The 21,998-nt window shown below is 38.9% G+C and overlaps 1 protein-coding gene across 2 annotated transcripts in view; it reads right to left on the minus strand.

Annotated features, from left to right (window-relative positions):
* pxdn.L (peroxidasin L homeolog) overlaps positions 1–21,998 on the minus strand; it is an 86,404-nt gene that overhangs the window by 32,915 nt on the left and 31,491 nt on the right. The window contains exons 2-7 of one of the 2 annotated variants that reach the window (XM_018263994.2): positions 20,902–20,973; positions 16,628–16,699; positions 6,397–6,468; positions 1,024–1,095; positions 855–926; positions 91–260 (exon numbers count right to left, since the gene is read on the minus strand). In XM_018263994.2, coding sequence (XP_018119483.1) covers positions 91–260; positions 855–926; positions 1,024–1,095; positions 6,397–6,468; positions 16,628–16,699; positions 20,902–20,973 — 530 coding nt within the window. The remainder of the gene's footprint in view (positions 1–90; positions 261–854; positions 927–1,023; positions 1,096–6,396; positions 6,469–16,627; positions 16,700–20,901; positions 20,974–21,998) is intronic. The other variant, XM_018263995.2, reaches the window with a different exon arrangement.

Genomic DNA, 21,998 nt, shown 5'->3' on the forward strand with positions numbered 1-21,998 from the left:
AATAAATAGCCAACATTTCCTCAACGCTACATGCGTGCATTCAAGCAAATCAAACATTTTCACATGGATTCATGTACTGCATATACTCACCACAATTCAGTTCACTTGGTGTGATGGTGGATACGGATCTCCCCTGAAGTCTGCGTGGATATTCGCACGTGGCAGCAGCTTGTGCATTACCAGATTCGGAATAGATTTTCAGTAGATCTGCCAACCACAGGATCTCACAGTCACAGTGAAGAGCGTTTGAATCCAATCGCCTGTTGAAAGATGTTTTAATAGGATTAACATGAAACCGACATATACATTTATATGCCCTTCTCTTGGTGGTTCTGAATTGTGCTGTCCAACATCTTTCATGTTGTGGACCGATAACACATATTTGTGGGCTAATTTATATAGAAATAGATGCCATATAATCATTGGTTCACATGAGCAATCCTAAGACCATAACATTTCTAGGAGGACTGATTTCCGTTCATGGGCCTTCTGCATAATATGCCTTGTCTGAACAATAAAAAAAATTAAGGTTCTAGCATGTTCAATGAATATTGAGTTTGAGTGAGTGAATGAAATAAAAGCATACAGTGTAGTCACAAAGTATTTATTATATCCAGCTATAGAAAGGTTTTGAAATTATCATGTAAGGGTATGGTTTATGCAAGCTCATATACCGACTGTTTACATCAGAAAGTAATCTGGCAAGAAAAGGTTTAAAAATAACAAAGCCCAGTTATATGCTAAGGAATTGAGAGCCGGGTCCTGGATACCTTCCAAGCAGCGCTAGACCTACATGTCAAACCCCCCACAGAAGACCCATATTACATCATTAGTTACAATGAAAACATACTCACAGCCTTTTCATAGATTCCAGCTGACTAAACGTGCCAGGCACCAAGTGAGTGATTCGATTATTATGCAGAAATCTGTGAGCGATATAAGCAGTATACAGATATTATATCATTTGCTAACCAGAATTCCTTCACGAGAATAGACCCCCACCAAGCAAAACAAAAAACTTACAGTCTTTCCAGCTTGGGAAGATGATGAAATGATTCTGGTTCTAAGGTCTCAATTAAGTTAAAGTGTAAATAGCTGTAAAGAATGGATAAAGAAAGTCTTATTTTTCATTCTTGCATCACTCAATAATGTTATACTAAAGAAATATATCGTAAAGCATTACTTTGGTGGTTATTCAATTTACAGAAGATTTTATGCCAGCAAACATGTACAAACTGTGGTTTCTTTCTCTTGTTAGCTACTTATGACTTTGGTTGGATTACTCATCCTTTGTCCCAAGAACCAAAATTGCTTGGGAAGGTCTCCACATAAGCATCTCAGATGGTGGGTTAAATTAGGCTGCCTTTGGGCCAACCACTGGTTAGTCCAAACAGCGCCTATGGCCAACAGGACTTTTCAGCAAACCAATTATATATCAGGATGAGCCTAAAGTCTCTTATTGTTAACCCAAGTACAGTCAATGTATGTCTACTAGGCTGAAGAGTGATGATAGGGGCTGAGTGGGGGGGACAGACAATCAGACAGGACAAGACATTATTTAAAATATGAGTCAGTACAAACACATTCAGATAAAAACCAACACTTCCATCCATCTCCAAGAATATTTTACCTTCTACCAAAAATTTCAGTTGCCTGCAAATATCCTCTTTTTAGAAAAAACACAATGGAATAAATGCAATAAAAGCCACAACTCTTGTTCCAGGTCTAGAACTCCATAGCAACTGACTCTACTAGAACTGGATCAGCTTAAAAGCTATTTCATTACTGCATAGTCCACTTTTTGCATTATGCATACATTAGTGGATAGCACTATGGTAAAATATTTTTTGTTGCACAAACAACAGCTTTTCGATAAAAAGCGTAATTTCATACATGCACACTGGCACACATACAAATGTTTGTAATACATTCATAGGTTTGCAAAAGTTGTATTAAATATTGAAAGGAACATTTACAACTTTTATTGCATTAACATATTAGTGTGTTATGACAAACCATGTCAGATACAGTGAAGTGGTGCATTGAGCCATGTACCAGTTTCAAGGCCAACATACCAAATTTGTATATATTATTTCATTTGTTTTAAATTTGCCTAAAGAATATACTGTATTAAAACCTCAATATATAATATTTATTTTACATTTGCTTTATTCCTCCCAAGATTTTTGCAGGTCAATCTGCTTGTTTAGCCTTGTTTAAGGGAGGCACTATCGGACTACAACAGGTGTCCTCAGACATTTTGGGTTCAGCCCCACCCCTCTGCAATCAAACATTCAATTAGCTCATAACAAGGTCACTGGCTTTTGAAAACATGACCCAAACACACAATATGATACAGCTCAAATTTCACCCTAATTGGCCTTTATCCTGAACCCATTCTACTGGTGTGGGACCCGCTAAGGGGTCAAGCCCCTCAGTCTGGGAAACAGTGAACATCGGCTTGTTATGAGCTCCCTCTGGTTTCCTATCTTGCTTAAAATACCATTGCAATAAATCTGGCTTGACATTCAAAGTGGTATAGTAAGAAATTGCTGGGGGAATGGCAAGTCAAACAGGGCAGCAATTAGGTCTCTAACTCTCTATATAGTAGGATACAGTTCCATTTTGTACAGACAGTACCATACAATAAGTAACATAATTCTAAAGGTATATTGGCTTATTAAATATATTCACAGTAAAACAATTATTATCAATGCTTAGAAAGAAGATAGGCAACACTTTCTGGAAATTACTGTTACAAAAGCAGATTGTTCCTCACTGAACCACATGGACTTCACCATATTCTATAAAATGCAAGATTAAAGTGGCTGTATAGTTATTGTCATAAAAATGCCACTGGGATATTTCTATCTTCAGTCAATGTAAGCTAAGATGATCATGACAATGAAAAATGATAGCAGCAAGGAAATTAATCCACTCTACAAATACAATAGCATTCTGGACATGCATCTCCAGAGCAATTAATAGAAGTGTAATCATGTGAAAACCACATTTAGATGCTTACAACATAGTCTAAACTTATTATTAGTTGCACTAGATGCAGACCACGGGCAATTGCACATAAATGGGCACTGTTACTATCCCAGGAGCTGTGTACAAAAACAAGAATAGTCATAAAATTATATGGAAGTCAGAGATAGAAGGCTTTCTCAACTACAGAAGCATACGTATTTATTCTATTCGTTCTTTAGTTTACTCATTTTTAAGCTTACCTGTGCCTGAAGAAAGAAGAAGCACTACAAATATTTTAATAAAATATTAAATGAATATTGAAGGTGATTTTTAAATGTTGAAAAAATGAAAAATCTTGTATTTCATGGTGGGATCTAGGGAATCACTATCTCTACCCTTTGGGGAGCATTTAGTAAAAGGAAACAGCCTTCCAGTGTGGTTAGCCTCTAAATCCAAGTTGTGAAGGTTAGCTTTGTGCTTTAGGTCATAGGGCCGATACTCTCATTTATCACTGACAGTGTCAGGAATTCTCTAGGAGACTGGAGAAAAGCAGCCTTACAGATCAGAAGATATGGTACCCAAAATATAGAATGTAAAAAGTTAGTTTTGTATTAGCAAGAAAGACAGCCATACCAGAGCCAGTCAGTTAGTTGGAGTTGAGTCACTAGAGAGGAAAGAAGAGACAGATATTGAAACAAACAGAATTAATGATTAATTCTTACAATTTACACGCAAAGCACCATGTCATGCTGTTAAAAGATAATTCAATCAGTTTTCCGTATTCTTAAGCTGGCCATAGACGCAAAGATATTGAGACCGTGTGTGGAGTCAGAATAATCATGACATTTTTTGTAAAATGGCGATTGGTCATTTGGTTGTTTCGCCATTTTACCAAAGTAGCAGTCCTTAAATGATCATCACATCCATGACCCAATGTGATTTCTGTTGCCTAGATCTTCTATATGACTGAATGAACTCAGATATTAATCTATACAGACCAGTAGGCTGCCAATTTAGTCAAGATAGCCAGAGTCAAAAGCTGAAAATTTACTGTGTATGGGTAAAGAATTTTGCCAATTCAGGGAATGTAGCTGCTTCATGTGAGTGCTCAACTTCCAATCAGGTGCCCAAACCAACAAGTCAGAAGCCAGAATAGATCAGTGGCTCTGCTATGCCATAACCCCTTAATCTACTCTACTGCTACTCCCCATAGCCCAGGAAACTTTGGACCCCAAAAAACAGCTTTATTGCCATCTTTGAAAGAGACATTTGAAAAGACACCCAATTTAATCATTGGGTTTTGAAATCACTGGCATGGACAGGGCACCATTTAGCTCTGATGTTAGAGATAGATGTTTATTGAAGCTCACCTGCAATCAAATAAATCAGTAGGATTTATGAAATATTTTTTTAAGCCAGTGGTGGAACTACCAGGGGAGCTACACCTCGGGGCCCCGCTGGCAGTTCGCACACCCACATAACCATCGAGATGATCACTTCTGGGGGGGGGGGGTAGAGCCAGCTGCACGGCCTGCAACCGGGATCAGCGCCTGTTAGTTACATTACTGTTTTAAGCTGCTTAGTAAGTTCTAGGGGAACTCCACAAAAACATAACTTAAGCTTTATGAAAAGTAAACACAATTTCAAGCAACGTTGCAATATACATCAAATATATTTTGCTGAGCTGGCTGACTACTGTTACTTTGTATCAACCGCCATCTGTCCTCAGCCTGCATCCTCCAAACCCCACAATTCCCTGCACATGTGATTTTAATAAGGAACAGAACATCACAGTGCAATGCATTGTGGGTTATGTAGTTCCTGCATGCTGTCTGTAAGCTGTGGAGAAGTTGTTACAATTTGTAACATCAGTGTTTTAGTTCTTCCTTCCCTGTCAGGATTTCAAATGATGCAGAAAGAGAAGAACTGTTAAGCAGCTGGATTTTAGCATGGAAAATTGCATTTATTCATACTTTTTGAAGAAACAGGTAACTGTGATGGTATATTAGGGGTTTCTATGTTATATGGGCCTCTTTATCAAATTTTGGTTTGGAAGCCAGAGTTCCCCTTTAAAGATTTAGCAACAGTATCACACCACTTATGGCCTGCTGATTAAAATAAGTACAACAGGGACAAAAAGATTACACAGAGCCAACCACTAAAATCACATTGAATAAGAAAACGTATGCAAAAGATGTAAAGAAAATGTTCTGATTCTATATCCTTCAACATCTGTCCTATGAAGCAGTTTCACTTCTACCAAAGCATTTAGTGACTATAGTCCACAGGAGTATTATTGCTTTAACCAGGACTGGTCACTTTGGTCTTGTAAATCTTGCAACGCTCATAAATCACCTTTTTTTATTGAATCCTATAATTACTGTTCTTGCTAGTGTCTATAGGATCTATCTTGAAGGTAATAATTATGTTTATAAGAGACATGAATCTTCCTTTAAAGAGGACAGCCATTGAGTATCTCAATGCGATTTTAAATGTGAATGTGTTATCAGTAAAAGAAAAGCTGGGTTTTTTCCAGACTCTTTATTTTAATACTTAAAGGTAAAAAAGGAACCATGGGAGCACATATATTTATATATTTAGTTTTTTAATGAACATTAAAAGGAAATAAATAAATAGATGTCCAAATCCAAAACTGTACCCCACTCCGTGTATTATCCCAGTCCAAATTTTAAAGAAAAGTGTGGAAACTAGAGATAGGAAAGACAGAAGAGATGGGAAATGAGTAAAACTGTGGATGAAGAATGGCATGTAAGTAGTGAGAAGAATGAGACAGCAATGAAAACCTTTTTTCTTTAGGGAAAGAAACAAACTTGATGACGTTTTTCTGGCATGTTTGCAAAGTTTCAAGTGCCATTATTGTTTTGTGATTTGGAAGGGAATGGTTTCAATGACCTCACTCCCAGAAAGTCAGATAAAAAGAATAAATACAGAACTGTTTGCAAATATCTTTGGACCATTTAAAACATGTCAACCATTAGTAATGGTCATTGGTGGACTTTGCCAACCAATGGGCAACTGACATTTGTCAGCTGCTCGTGATATAAAGCAATGACTCCTAACCTGCAATTCTTCAAGGAGCTGCACATGTACAGCACCCAGCATTGCAAACACAATCAACTATTTCTGCTGGGATGTTGCTGGTTGAAGAGGGGCAAAAGCTTGAGGTGCCCATGATACAAAGGAAACCCTGATGAAAACTTGACATGTCAAGGCAAGTCATAGACATAAAATCGACTGAGATAGACACACTTAAAATATGTAGTTAGTGCACTTGCTAGTTATACAGGTATGATATACATTATAGGACCACTGACTGAAAACTAACTGGAAAGGTTAAGCAAACAGCTTTGGCAGTGGTGAGATAAGACTGTGATAACTGCACAGGAGACAATGGGCACTTACAGTTGTTCTAGAGAGGCAAGTCCATTAAATGCTTGCCTGTCAATGGATTGGATCTCATTCTTGTACAAATAGCTGAAACAAGAAACAATCAGTAATATTAGTATAGAGACACAAGCAGCATGATGTTGCACATGTGGAATTAAGAAGGCAAACATACAGGTATTAAAGTACATTGGTATTTTAAGGAAAGCATAAACCCTCAGATTCCTTTTTTGAACTGCACATCTTATTTAAGACCATTTATTACATTTATGCTTGTATAAATGTATCCTTATGGATTTCTGAGAATATTTTAGCAAATAAAAATACATTACACATATAAATATAGATCAATATGAATTGGCTTAAAGGATGTATCTATACTTTCCTTAAAAACACACAGATATTAGACCAGCAGTTATAAAACAGTTTCTGTGGATCCACAAGGAAAAGGGCGAGGGGTGTTAAAGTCTTCTCAGCTATCAAAATATATACGGGTTCAGTAATTACTCTCTTCATACCTGTTGAAGTTCCTTCAAGCTGGCCTGCAAGTTGCCAAAATGAATAACACAAAACCTGGCATTATAGAATGTATGGTGCTGGCACACTGGGACTTCCATTTAAGTGCCATAGATTTTATAAAAGCAGGGCACTTTAGAAGTAAAATATTACTGAATTCCCATGATTTCAATAAAATTGCAATGATTTAGTTGAATTCATTGCAATTTTATTGATATATATATATACATACAAATAATTAGTGTTACTTTTCTGAAAGATATTGAAATTCTGAATAAAACCACATCAGCACTATAAATATGCCCAAAAATTAATTTGTTCAGTGGTATTTTTCCATGGGTTATAGAGAAGACAGGGAAATATAATAAAAAAATAAAATGTGTACTGCTACAAAAGGTGGTAAACCCTTGTCCCAAAGGCTTACAGTAAAATAATTTCCTTCAAACAAAAATTCAACAAAGGAAACAACCAAATGACCATACTGAATTTTATCATAATTTTTTAAACATTTAAGCTGGCAGTACACCTAAAGATCGACGCATCCAGCTCAGTCCTTGTCCAACAGGGTTTTTAAACCTATCCAAGAGGTAGCTCACAAATCCCCCCTCAAGATATGGGTTTCGGCAGGCCATAGTTTTTGCTCCAAACATGGCTATTAACTTTGAACTTCTTAAGGAAGAAGCTAATGATGGCTCATGTTTGGCCAGCTTTAGACAATTCTAACCCCCCCAAAAATCCCAGATATTCAGTGATTCTTTAATGCTTTCATTTCTGCTCTCTAGTCTCTGCACTAAGAAAATGGACCAATACCTTTACTTTTATCTACTACTATTTCTAAAATAAATTCATCAGCTCCATTCAATTAAAACATTCTCCACAATACTTCATAATTTATAAATATTCTTATATATAAGTTACTTTTACTTATTTTAAATACACATACATGTGAAAAAAAAAAACATCCTTAATGTGCACTCATGGCTTGCTAAAAATTCAGTTTCTTTATATTGAATCACATAAAAACCTTTATACATGCAAGAAACTTACATATGTATAATGTCTGCTATAGTTTATTCAGGAGCAGTGGCCAGCTCCATGTTGAAGCTCCCACCCTTCTCAGCTAAAGTCAGGTGATCATAGTGGTGGCCAATAAAAGAGCAACCAATTTGGGGAGTTTTAATCTTGAAAGCAGCAAGTAAGTTACAGGTAAAACTTAGTCTCTGTATAAAATGTATAATGAAGCAATAGAATTCTTAGGGGCACATTTACAAAGCTCGAGTGAAGGATTCGAATTAAAAAAACTTCGAATTTCGAAGTGTTTTTTTGGCTACTTCGACCATCGAATGGGCTACTTCGACCTTCGACTACTACTTCGAATCGAACGATTCGAACTAAAAATCGTTCGACTATTCGACCATTCGATAATCGAAGTACTGTCTCTTTAAGAAAAACTTCGACCCCCTACTTCGGCAGCTAAAAGCTACCGAAGTCAATGTTAGCCTATGGGGAAGGTCCCCATAGGCTTGCCAGCGTTTTTTTGATCGAAGGATATTTCTTCGATCGTTGTATTAAAATCCTTCGAATCGTTCGATTCGAAGGATTTAATCGTTCGATCGAACGAATAATCCTTCGATCGTTCGATCGTAGGATTAGCGCTAAATCGTTCGACTTCGATATTCGAAGTCGAACGATTTTAGTTCCTAGTCGAATATCGAGGGTTAATTAACCCTCGATATTCGACCCTTAGTAAATCTGCCCCTAAATGAATCAGATGAAAGTGAGAGTGTCAGGTTTGGTATACCAAAACACAGAACAGACGCCAAGGTTCCGGTCATGGCTCGCACATCTGCCTATAACAGCCGTCTTTCCTTTTGGGAGGAACCCTTTGCTACCCTTATGCCGGCAGGTCTTAAAATGAGAGAATCAAGGCGAGAGTTCTGGGCAGACAAGGAAACCGCAACGTATTACAGGAACGAAGGGGAAAGAGGAAGCGTAATCATGAGCCTGGCCGGGGTCAGTACCAATCAGACAATGCAGTACAGAATCAGGAACCAGAAGCACAGTCGAGGACACTGGCCGGGGGTTGTAACCAAATAGTAATGAAGTATAAAGTCAGGATCCGGAAAAAATGGTTGGAACAGGCAAAGGTCGGTGCAGGCATCGAATAAGCAGAGGTCTGCGTCAAACCCAGAAGCGGCGATGCACACGGCTGTGCGGAAGAGGACGTCTGCCAGGTATTCTAACAGAGAGTAGGACTGGCCAGACCAGGGATGACTTTGATGCAGTTGGCCGGCTTGACTATACTGAAATATATGGAGGCCATTTTATGTAGCTTAATGCACAAATTGTCTTAATGTCCCATACTGTATATCTTAATAATGGGTGAGTGCAGAGGACCTCTTGTCTTTGTCTGCATTTCACTACCTCACTGCAAAAAAAACACCTACATTGCTTCAAACTAAAGTACATTTCCTCCGTTCTAAAGTGGATGACCTCTGGCTCTTTGTTCTTTTCTATGTGAAAAAGACCCCCTACTATCTGTTTATTACGCCAATAACTTACTGAGCGAATTTCAATTATTTCCAATGGAGAGGCATATTTGGGAAATTTGTTTCCAGCATTCGCTCATAAATAATCACAGGTGAAAAATCTCCCCTGACGACAATTGCCCTAAGGGACCTTTTTGTGTAAAATAATTCAAGCAATGTTTCCCCTGTGCACCTATGCACGTGTGAGATAAGGGCACTTATGTACAGTATAAAATCAGCTTTGTTGCAATTGTTTAAAATTACTTTTATTTAACCTCAATTTTACATTGGCCACAAATGTTTTCCATACAGACAGTACACTCTGAATTTAATCAAACACATTCTGCTGGGGGCAAAAGTTTAAATATTTGAGTGTTTTCCACCAAAACCTTTACAAATTATGTTGATAGTAGATTATGTAGAACATTTGCTTATGACATTCCACAAAGCATCTGTAACACACGTTCTTTATCTACCAAAATGTATGTTTTTAGCAGAGAGACCACATCAGTGATATAAAAGAGCATGTTATGTCTTGTAGCAGCTAAAGAACAGCTAAGAACTAATTCTAAGGATAAGGTAAAGTCAACTTCCTCTTGTGTACTAGCAAACTAAACTTAGGAGAAACAAAAGGGCACTGTAATTATCACATCATTGTCTTTGTATCAGCAAAGCTCGCAGGTTACAACAAGTTTAGGTCTGGGGGCATAATGTAAGATGAATCAACTACCCTCTAAATGAAAAGACTTGTCACCACCTATATAATTTATCAGCTGATGACAAGGCAAAATGTTAAAAGATGTGTCAGCTCCTTAGAGTGCAAATTCTTATCCCTGGCTTGTGTTTTCTGTGGTTCTTCCTTCTTTTTATTTGAATGGCTTTTATTATCATGGTTCTAAATCTAGGCAATATTTTCTACACAGATAAAGAAGGGGGCTCTGGTATATCAAGTTACATCAAACGGAGACACAGCACATGTTTTGTTTCAGTAATGATCCTACTTGAATGAACAAAAATAACCAACGTTTCTCTAGACGAAAGACACAAATACTGTATAGGGTAGAAGAAAAACTACAAAAACAGAATACATTAATCTAAGTGTGAAATTCACATCACATCCAATCATGCACATGGAACTTTTTTTTTTTGGTTCGTGCCTAATAGGGTAACTAATTTTTCAGTGCAGCAAGCAACAAAACCTCCATAAAATACTAACTACCTAATAAAGATAAGGTCTAAACATAAACTGCTAGAAAGCTTAGTCTTTAAAGGTAAGGCCACGCAAGGAGATTCGGGGAGATTTTGTCGCCTGGCGACTAATCGCCTCATCTGTTGAGCGAACTGTCCCCGAACTGCCTCAGCGTTTTTCCCCATAGGCTACAATGAAAAGTCACCTGCGCTAATGCACACGCGGTGATGCGTTTTCTATAGTCGCCCGAAGTTGCCTCAGTGAGGCAACTTCGGGCAACTATACAAAACGCATCTCCCCGAATCTCCTCGTGTGGACTAGCCCTAAGGAGATGAAGTTGGCATTTCTTCTTCTAGATTAAATGAGCGTTACTTTGAGTGCTAAGCTCAAAGTATTATTAATGGTAATGGATATGTCATTAGGAGAGAAGGGAGAAGACTTTTTAAATATAATTACTTCAGTTTTAGAGGCATTAATCTTTCCCATGTTAGAGGTCACTGATAGTTTTATACAAAAAAAAAAAAGTCATACAATTCCTTCTAATAGAAATTAGAAGGGGGGAGGCCGAGAGACAGAATATAAATTTGAGTTATTACAGACCAAAATGAATGCACTGTTCTTTTACATGACTAAATCATTGAACAGTAGCTCAGTGAAGACTACAGAAAATAAGAAATATTTTTGTAATGAGCTCTGTTTAAGTAAATGTTAAAGTTGAATGTTGGAAAATGTTTGGTTTTTAAAACTTTAGAGGGGGCATGCAGTAATATAAGAAAAGTCTGCCAGCCATACACTTTGACTAATTTAGGGTGAGATGGTTCATATAATTGCAATGTAAATAATTGAAAAAAAGTATGTTTTAGTGGGAGCACTTACCGGACACTGAATTCAGACGTGCTGTACTGCTGGCCGCCGTCCCACACGGTCACAAGAATTCCAGGAACAAAAAAAGCGAAGCACCGTGAGAATTCAGTAAAATGTAAAAAAATTGAAATTGTATTCAATAGACATATAAAAACTAGTTACAGCAGCAACCCGTGGCTGCCCGCTTAACGCGTTTCGTGGCGTCCTGCCACTTCATCAACGTCACGAAACGCGTTAAGCGGGCAGCCACGGGTTGCTGCTGTAACTAGTTTTTATATGTCTATTGAATAAAATTTCAATTTTTTTACATTTTACTGAATTCTCACGGTGCTTCGCTTTTTTTGTTCCTGCAATGTAAATAATTACCTTTCACAAGGGACTGTGGCTGTGGAATAGCAGGTATAGTAGGAAGAGATGGTGCCTATAGTAACAGTGGGATAATAGTCTCTGGGAAGGGAGTGTGACTGTGGGATAGCAGGTATAGTAGGGAGAGATGGTGACTATAGTAACAGTGGGATAATAGTCTCTGGGAAGGGAGTGTGACTGTGGGATAGCAGGTATAGTAGGGAGAGATGGTGACTATAGTAACAGTGGGATAATAGTCTCTGGGAAGGGAGTGTGACTGTGGGATAGCAGGTATAGTAGGGAGAGATGGTGCCTATAGTAACAGTGGATAATAGTCTCTGGGAAGGGAGTGTGACTGTGGGATAGCAGGTATAGTAGGGAGAGATGGTGCCTATAGTAACAGTGGGATAATAGTCTCTGGGAAGGGAGTGTGACTGTGGGATAGCAGGTATAGTAGGGAGAGATGGTGCCTATAGTAACAGTGGATAATAGTTTCTGGGAAGGGAGTGTGACTGTGGGATAGCAGGTATAGTAGGGAGAGATGGTGTCTATAGTAACAGTGGGATAATAGTCTCTGGGAAGGAGTGTGACTGTGGGATAGCAGGTATAGTAGGGAGAGATGGTGCCTATAGTAAACAGTGGGATAATAGTCTCTGGGAAGGGAGTGTGACTGTGGGATAGCAGGTATAGTAGGGAGAGATGGTGCCTATAGTAACAGTGGATAATAGTCTCTGGGGAAGGAGTGTGACTGTGGGATAAGCAGGTATAGTAGGGAGAGATGGTGCCTATAGTAACAGTGGATAATAGTCTCTGGGGAGGGAGTGTGACTGGGGATAGCAGGTATAGTAGGAGAATGGTGCCTATAGTAACAGGATAATGTCTCTGGGAATGGGACTGTGGCTGTGGGATAGCAGTATAGTAGGAGAGATGGTGCTATAGTAACAGTGGATAATAGTCTCTGGGAAGGGAGTGTGACTGTGGATAGCAGGTATAGTAGGGAAGATGGTGCCTATAGTTAACAGTGGGATAATAGTCTCTGGGAAGGGAGTGTGACTGTGGGGATAGCAGGTATAGTAGGGAGAGATGGGTGCCTATAGTAACAGTGGGATAATAGTCTCTGGGAAGGGAGTGTGACTGTGGGATAGCAGGTATAGTAGGGGAGAGATGGGTGCCTATAGTAACAGTGGATAATAGTTTCTGGGAAGGGAGTGTGACTGTGGGATAAGCAGGTATAGTAGGGAGAGATGGTTGCCTATAGTAAACAGTGGATAATAGTCTCTGGGAAGGGAGTGTGGACTGGTGTGGATAGCAAGTATAGTAGGGAGAGATGGTTGCCTATAGTAACAGTGGGATAATAGTCTCTGGGAAGGGAGTTGACTGTGGGATAGCAGGTATAGTAGGGAGAGATGGTGCCTATAGTAACAGTGGATAATAGTCTCTGGGAAGGGAGTGTGACTGTGGGATAGCAAGTATAGTAGGGAGAGATGGTGCCTATAGTAACAGTGGATAATAGTCTATGGGTAGGGAGTGTGACTGTGGGATAGCAGGTATAGTAGGGAGAGATGGTGCCTATAGTAACAGTGGATAATAGTCTCTGGGAAGGGACTGTGACTGTGGGATAGCAGGTATAGTAGGGAGAGATGGTGCCTATAGTAACAGTGGGATAATAGTCTCTGGGAAGGGAGTGTGACTGTGGGATAGCAGGTATAGTAGGGAGAGATGGTACCTATAGTAGCAGTGGGATAATAGTTTCTGGGAAGGGAGTGTGGCTGTTTTATAGCAGGTATAGTAGGGGGAGATGGTGCCTATAGTAACAGTGGGATAATAGTCTCTGGGAAGGGACTGTGACTGTGGGATAGCAGGTATAGTAGGGAGAGATGGTGCCTAAAGTAGAAATGGGATAATAGTCTCTGGGAAGGGAGTGTGACTGTGGGATAGCAAGTATAGTAGGGAGAGATGGTGCCTATAGTAACAGTGGGATAATAGTCTCTGGGAAGGGAGTGTGACTGTGGGATAGCAGGTATAGTAGGGAGAGATGGTGCCTATAGTAACAGTGGATAATAGTCTCTGGGAAGGGAGTGTGACTGTGGGATAGCAGGTATAGTAGGGAGAGATGGTGCCTATAGTAACAGTGGATAATAGTCTCTGGGAAGGGAGTGTGACTGTGGGATAGCAGGTATAGTAGGGAGAGATGGTGCCTATAGTAACAGTGGATAATAGTTTCTGGGAAGGGAGTGTGACTGTGGGATAGCAGGTATAGTAGGGAGAGATGGTGCCTATAGTAACAGTGGATAATAGTCTCTGGGAAGGGAGTGTGACTGTGGGATAGCAGGTATAGTAGGGAGAGATGGTGCCTATAGTAACAGTGGATAATAGTTTCTGGGAAGGGAGTGTGACTGTGGCGATAGCAGGTATAGTAGGGAGAGATGGTGCCTATAGTAACAGTGGATAATAGTCTCTGGGAAGGGAGTGTGACTGTGGGATAGCAGGTATAGTAGGGAGAGATGGTGCCTATAGTAACAGTGGATAATAGTCTCTGGGAAGGGAGTGTGACTGTGGGATAGCAGGTATAGTAGGGAGAGATGGTGCCTATAGTAACAGTGGATAATAGTTCTGGGAAGGGAGTGTGACTGTGGATAGCAGGTATAGTAGGGAGAGATGGTGCCTATAGTAACAGTGGATAATAGTTTCTGGGAAGGGAGTGTGACTGTGGGATAGCAGGTATAGTAGGGAGAGATGGTGTCTATAGTAACAGCGGGATAATAGTCTCTGGGAAGGGAGTGTGACTATGTGCATGCAGATTCCTGTGATGTATGGTCATGTGATTAGCATCAAACAGTGGCAGTCTTTTAGTATTAGTGACCAATCCTATTGGGTTTAATAAAGGAGAACAATACTGACAGCAGAGTTTTCCCGCACTTTCCACCGTTATATGTCCCCAACCTAAAGCGCTATATTTTTAAATCCCTTTGGATTCAAAGCCTCTAGCAGTAAAAGCCTCAACCAGTACTTCCAAAAACGTATTAACCACGCTGACTACATTTGGAAACAATGGCTAACCAGATATGGGGGCTGTCAGATAGTCTTTCGTTTTTAGTAGACTTAAGGAATAGGGACCCAAATTACAGAAAAAAACCTTATCTGGAAAACTCCATGCCCCAAGCACTCTGTGTAATAGATTCCAGGCCTGTATTATTTCTTGATGAAAAAAATATAGACATTTTCATATACAGGTAGTGGACCTATTATTCAGAAAGCTTGGGACTTAGAGTTTTCCGGATAACAGGCCTTTCTGTAATTTGGATCTCCATATCTTAAGTCTACTAGAAAATAATTTAAACATTCATTAAACCCATTAGGCTGGTTTTGCTTCTAATAAGTATTCATTATATCTTAGTTAGGCTCAAGTACAAGGTACAGGTATGGGACCTGTTATCCAGAATGCTCGGGACCTGGGGTTTTCTGGATAACGGATATTTCCGTAATTTGTATCTTTGCACCTTAAGTCTACTAGAAAATCAAATAAACATTAAATAAACCCAATAGGCTGGTTTTGCTTCCAATAAGGATTAATTATATCTTAATTGGGATCAAGTACAAGCTACTGTTTTATTATTACAGAGAAAAGGGAAATCATTTTTAAAAATTTTAATTGTTTGGATAAAATAGAGTCTACGGGAGACAGGCTTTCTGTAATTCAGAGCTTTGTGGATAACGGGGTTCCGGATAACGGATTCCATACCTGTACTGTGTTATTATTACAGAGAAAAAGGAAATCATTTTTAAAAATTTGGATTGTTTGGATACAATTGAGTGTTTGGGAGACGGCCTTTCTTTTATTCAGAGCTTTCTGGGTGACGAGTTTCCAGATAACGGATCCAGTACCTGTACCATGTATAATATATGGGTACTTTAAGGAGCACATTTACTAAGCTCGAGTGAAGGATTCGAAGTAAAAAAACTTAAAATTCCGAAGTTTTTTTTTGGGTACTTCGACCATCGAATAGGCTACTTCGACCTTCGACTTTGATTCGAACGATTCAAACTAAAAATCGTTCGTCTATTCGATAGTTACAGTACTGTCTCTTTAAAAAAAACTTCGACTACCTACCTCGCCACTTTAAACCTACCGAGCTACAATGTTAGCCTATGGGGACCTTCCCCATAAGTTTGCTAAGCTTTTTCTGATCGAAGGAAAATCCTTCGATCAATGGATTAAAATCCTTCGATTGAAACGATTTTTCCTTCGATCGTTCGATCAAGGTATTTGCGGTAAATCCTTCGACTTCGACATTCGAAGGATTTTACTTTGAGGGTCGAATATCGAGGTTAATTAACCCTCGATATTTGACCCTTAGTAAATGTGCCCCTAACTGTAATTTTAGCAATTCTTTTGGTAAAAAGCTTCCCCCCCCCCCATTTGTCATTATCAGCTGCTTTAAAATAGCAGTCTCCTTCCATTTCAGTATCTCTGTGTCTGAACAGAACATTGGATCAATTCCATGAAATCCAACAGGGAAAACAGCTGCAATGTTAGAAGTCTGACAAAAAAAAAAAAATCCAACTAAATTCAATATTTCGTGTGTTTTCATTCCAGTCCAAGGGCTAACTTTAATTGGGAATGCCAGAAAGAGTATTTTGAGACTATGATTCAGTTAACAAATATGCATTATCCATAACATAGACTGTTACATATCTGCTAAAAATACAATCAAGAATGTAAGGAAATGTAAAACAATAACATATAAAATATCAACCTTGGCGATAAAATTAACCAAACCAAAAATCTCCAGAGATTCAAACTTACAGATATTTAAGGTTTTCTAGGTCTTTGAATGCTTCACTTGGTATTCTTTTAATTTGGTTGTTGTTTAGAAGCCTATAAGGAAAAAAAGAAAGTAAATAGTTACATATAAACATACACAATATAAATAAAATTCAACTTCTTAATAGATATCACCTCAAAACATTCAAAACAAAATGATGATAATGTTTATAAAGGTTTTAAAAATGCAAACAAAATATTGGGTGCTACACTGTAGCAGTTACTTCAACCAATCATATTTATTCTTCAATTTGAAAAATTGTAGTTCACCAATCAAAACTAATCACTGACTGGTTTCAATGGATAACAATAGAGAAAGAAGAAGAAAATGCGAAATCAGTGGGGGGGTGCCGAATGTTAGAACCCCATAACAATTATAATCACTTACCTTAAAGGGAAACTATACACCCCAAACAATGTAGGTCTCTATAAAAAGATATTGCATATAACAGCTCATATGTAAAACCCTGCTTCATCTAAATAAACCACTTTCATTATAATATAATTTTTAGTAGTATGTGCCATTGGGTAATCATAAATAGAAAATTGTAATTTTAAGAACTAAGGGCCGGCCCCTGGGATCCTACAATTTATGGTGCACACAAATAAGCCAAACAAACCATACATGTTAGGTCACATGAGCCAATTAACAAACAGCGTTCTGTATTTTGCTCCCACAGTTAGAGGCACATTTATCAAAGGTCGAGTTTTCAAAAACTCCCCCTAAACTCCCCCTAAACTCCCATAAATTCGAAATTTATTTATTGACCCGAAAACTCGAATCGAATTTAAATTGAATTCTATTCGAGTTTAAAAAAACTCTATTCAAGTTTTTTTTTTTTAGAGAAAAATGTCAGGAAGGCTGCAAACAACTCCAAATTGATCCTCGGACGTCTCCCATTGACTTAAACAGCAATTAGGCAGGTTTTAGGTGGCGAATAGTCGAATTCGAGTTCTCGAATTCGAATTTTTTTTTTAAAACTTGAATCAAATTGGAATAACTGCCTAGTCGATGTGACCATTTTGACCATATAAAAATGATAAAATTAGAATTTTCAATTCGATCCTTGATAAAGCTGCCCCTTAGAATTGTATTTCTGACCAGGTGATCTCTGAGGCAGCACCACCACGAAATAGGGGTTTAAGGTAAAAGATGTAAAAGGGCAACATTTACTTAAATATATTCCAGTTTGGTAAGAATTTTTAATATGCCACTTAATATGAACTTAATCTGTTGCTTAAAGGAGAAGGAAAGGCTACAATTAAGTAAGCTTTATCAAAAAGATCTATATAAATACACCAGTAAACCCTCAAAGTAATGCTGCTCTGAGTCCTCTGTCAAAAGAAACACTGCATTTCTTTCCTTCTATTGTGTACACATGGGCTTCTGTATCAGACTTCCTGTTTTCAGTATAACCTCCAGGGCAGGGCTTGAGCATGCTTAGTTTGCTCCTCCTCCCATCCCTGCTGTAATCTGAGCTCAGAGCTGTAAGTGAGCAAGGAGAGACTCAGGCAGGAAGTGATGTCACACCAAGCTTATATGGCAGCTTCTATCCTAAACAAAGAGACAGTGTCTAGAGCCGTTTACTCAAGTATGGTAAAGCATTCTGCAGAATAAGTATAGCATTCTAGCTTGCATTATTGTGGCTAATCTATTGGCAATAAACTGTATCAGTATCTTTTCTTCTCCTTTAAGTATTCATTAAGGGGTATAGTTTTCCTTTAAACCCTGAGCCACTGCTCCTGGTAGCTGAAAAAGTGCACCAGCCCGGGGTATTTCTTTAGGAGCACCACAGAGCAATCAACTTCTTCAATCTTCAATGGCCCCGCGCTTTGCACTTTACTGCACATGGCCCACATGGAAGAAGAAGCGCAAGAAGATTGCGTGCTGTTCCTACAAAAGTAGCTTGGGCTGGTGCAACATTTGGCACCCCACAGTGATTTCACCTCTTCTTCTTTAAGGCAGGAAAAAGCATTGTTAGTGGGTGATGTGATCAGAATGTGTCTCTCATAGGAATGGAGGAGTTGAACAGGTATATACAGTTGTACAAAAGAAGAAATGTAGTGCGAATCAGGAGAATGGAGGACTTCAGGATATAAATTGTTCTTTGCTCTATGCTCAGTCATAAAAAGGACTTCAGAATTGGAGAGACCCTCTCTCTCTCTTGGATGACAGAAGGGAATGTTCTGGCAGCACTAATTAAATACAGACTATAGTAGGAAGAGATGGGAGTTAGGGAAGCCAGTAAGTAACAGATTACAGTAGTTTGATGAGAGCGTACATGAGCATATTAGCTGTTGCTAAGATGATTAATATGATCAGTGAAGATGGGTGAGACAAAGGCTAACCCAGACTACATTAAGAGTTACGTTTCTGCTTGTCGTGCCTTAGAAAAATTGTATTGACCATACTGTATTGATTGTAGCATGAAGTAATTTTTTTGTATTTGGTCTGGAAGAGGCATTCTGAGCACCTGTATTCCTTCTTCATTTTCCTATGATTTTCTAGGTGTCAGCAGAAACAGCAAGGTGATAGCACATCACCAGCAATCATACGACTGGCTCATAATGTAGCACATCAAGTTGTCACACCTCTCAGCAACAGGGCATGAATATTATTATTCAAAGGATGCTATTATAAAAATATTTTTGAAATAACATATTATTATCAAAAGAGTCTTTGTGTAAGAGTGTGAAATGCCTTTGGGAGCAATAGATAGAACTTTTTTGACATGCAGGATGTGTCATAAAACACTGCAGCCAGGAGAAAAAACATAAAAAGTATTGTCAGGTAAGATAGGTGCCAATTATTAACTCAGGTTAAGATCAGGTTGAATGCCGAACCTTCCATGAATCCCAGAATAAATCCAAATCCCGATGTGCATATGCAAATGGTATTTTTATGGTAAATTAATGGCCGGAAAAAAAAGCAATTTACATTATCACATGATCTAATGCAGTGACAAGCATGTTGCTCACCAACCCCTTGGATGTTGCACTTGGTGGCCTCAAAGCAGGTGCTTATTTTAGAATTTATGGGTTGGGAGCAAGTTTTGGTTGCATAAAAACCAGGTGCACTGCCAAACAGAGCCTCTTGTAGGCTGTCAGTCCACACAGGGGCCTACTAAAAGTCAATTACAGCCCATAATTGGCACCCTCAGGAACGTTTTGCATGCTTCTGTTACACTCCAACTTTTTTACATTTGAATGTGGCTCATAGGTAAAAAAAATTGAGGATCACAGATCTAAAGTCACATGATTTTAAGGGTCTGGATTCTGTTAGGGTCTGGCCACACGGGAAGATTCAGGGAGATTAGTCGCCAGGCGACAAATCACCTCTTCTTCGCCGCGACTAATTGCCCCGATCTTCGCCCGCGACTAATCTTCCCCTGCCTTCCGCAGGCTAAAATGAAAATCCCTGTAACGGGAGTTTTCAGAAAACAAAGCGCTCCGAGTGCCTGCCTGCCCCCAGGCAATATTAATTTTAGCCGGCGGAAGGCAGATCGGGGAGATTAATTGCCGCGAAGAATAGGAGATTTGTCGCCTGGCGACTAATCTACCCGTTTTGCCAGGCTGCCCCCATAGCTACATATATAAACTATTGTAGGGATTCTGAAGCAGACACACCAGCTTTACCAGTGCAGGACAACAGTACATTATATTGTCATTCATTTAAAACAATTTCACCTTACTGGTCCTTTAAAGTGTCATTTCCAAGGGGAGATAAGCAGCTGCAAGAACTATTTTTTCCCCAATGGATCAAACCCTACAGAAACCAGTGTAACTTTTTTTTTTCTCACCAGCCACAATCAGCAGTGAGTGAGTTGTGCCTTCACAACTGGATTTTTATTTAACTGGAATTCAACTGGTTATAATGAAGTATCACTGTTCAGATATTATAGGTTATAAAACCTCCCTTAACATTGCTTTACGGGGGTAAAAAAAAAAACAATTATCCAACCACGAAACTTAGCTGAAGAATTTGTCAGAATAAGAGCAGGTCTCTTGAACAACAGACAACATCTCTCCCCAAACGCTGACATGAAGGTGGACTATATTTGACTAAAGGGAAGTTATATACTCCCTTTGTTTACACTATGCACAGATGACAAGAATTACCGCCTCTCTGAATAATTCAGCTGCTCAGTTAGTTACAGTGGCTTAAGAATTCCCAATGAACCATGGATCTTGTTGGCTAAAACTCAATAACGCAACTGCTTACAAGAAATCTTATTTGCTTCTTAATATATACTTACAATGTGTTAAGGTTCTTTAAGTGTTTAAATGCTCCTGTTTGGATATCCTTAATTCTGTTGAACCGAAGGTCCCTGTAAAGACAAGAGAATAAATTGTATAGTTACTGGTTTGCTCTACATACTCCTGTTGATAAGCAAGGTATAAATCAAGGTTGTCAGAGCACAGTACTCCCCAGCTGTTAGGAACTACACTTTATATCAACCTCCCTAACAGCTGGAGGGCTGCATGTTTGACATCCATGGTGTCAACATCTTTTAAAGGACTATAGAGAATTTAGTCTGCAGAACAAATCACGCACACTCATTCCACTGAATATATTGGAGAGGCAGTAGCACTTACTAGCCAGATGGTAGTCAGCATGTCTATAAACACAGGGAAACAAACAGAATGCCACCAAGAAGTCATTACTTTGGCACTATTGCATTGCCTTTTCAGAAACAGGAATTTGAGGTAATTTAGAGAATTTTGAGGTAATCACCCCATTTCTGACCGGTCGATAAATCAGTAGAACATACTAAACCTCTGATTTTTCAAGCCAACTGTATTTGAGAAACTGATCAGAATTTGTTGGGGTTATTTTGGCCTGTGACTAGAATAATTCGAGCCACTCACAAGTCAGGTTTGACGATTTTGCAAGTCAGCTTTTCCTATTTTGGCCACTCTTCAAATCACTTTTGAGAAGCAAAACTAGCCTACCTTGGGTGATGCTGTGGGGGTAAAACCTTATCCTGGTTTCTAAGATTTTCCTGGAATCTTGACTGAAAGGCCATAACAACAATGCTATGTGCATATCTACAGCCCACATGTTACAAACATGGGTAAAAAAATTCCTGAAAACCAAAGCTTGAGATACATTTCTAATCTAGCGAAAGCTATACATAAAGCATAACACATTAATTTTTTCAATTTGAAACATGACTGAAGCTGTCCAAGCATACCCAGGTTTAGTCAGCCAGTTTGACCATACTGCTTGATCATCTCAGCATGTATGCCAAGCTTGGGGGGGAGGGTGCTTGGACAGAGCAATCAATGCAATGTGTTGATGGGTGTATGGTGCATTGGCAAATAAGGAAGTTAATAGGAGACACAGCTCCCT

This window comes from Xenopus laevis, chromosome 5L, assembly GCF_017654675.1.
Source record: "Xenopus laevis strain J_2021 chromosome 5L, Xenopus_laevis_v10.1, whole genome shotgun sequence".
NCBI lineage: Eukaryota > Metazoa > Chordata > Amphibia > Anura > Pipidae > Xenopus > Xenopus laevis.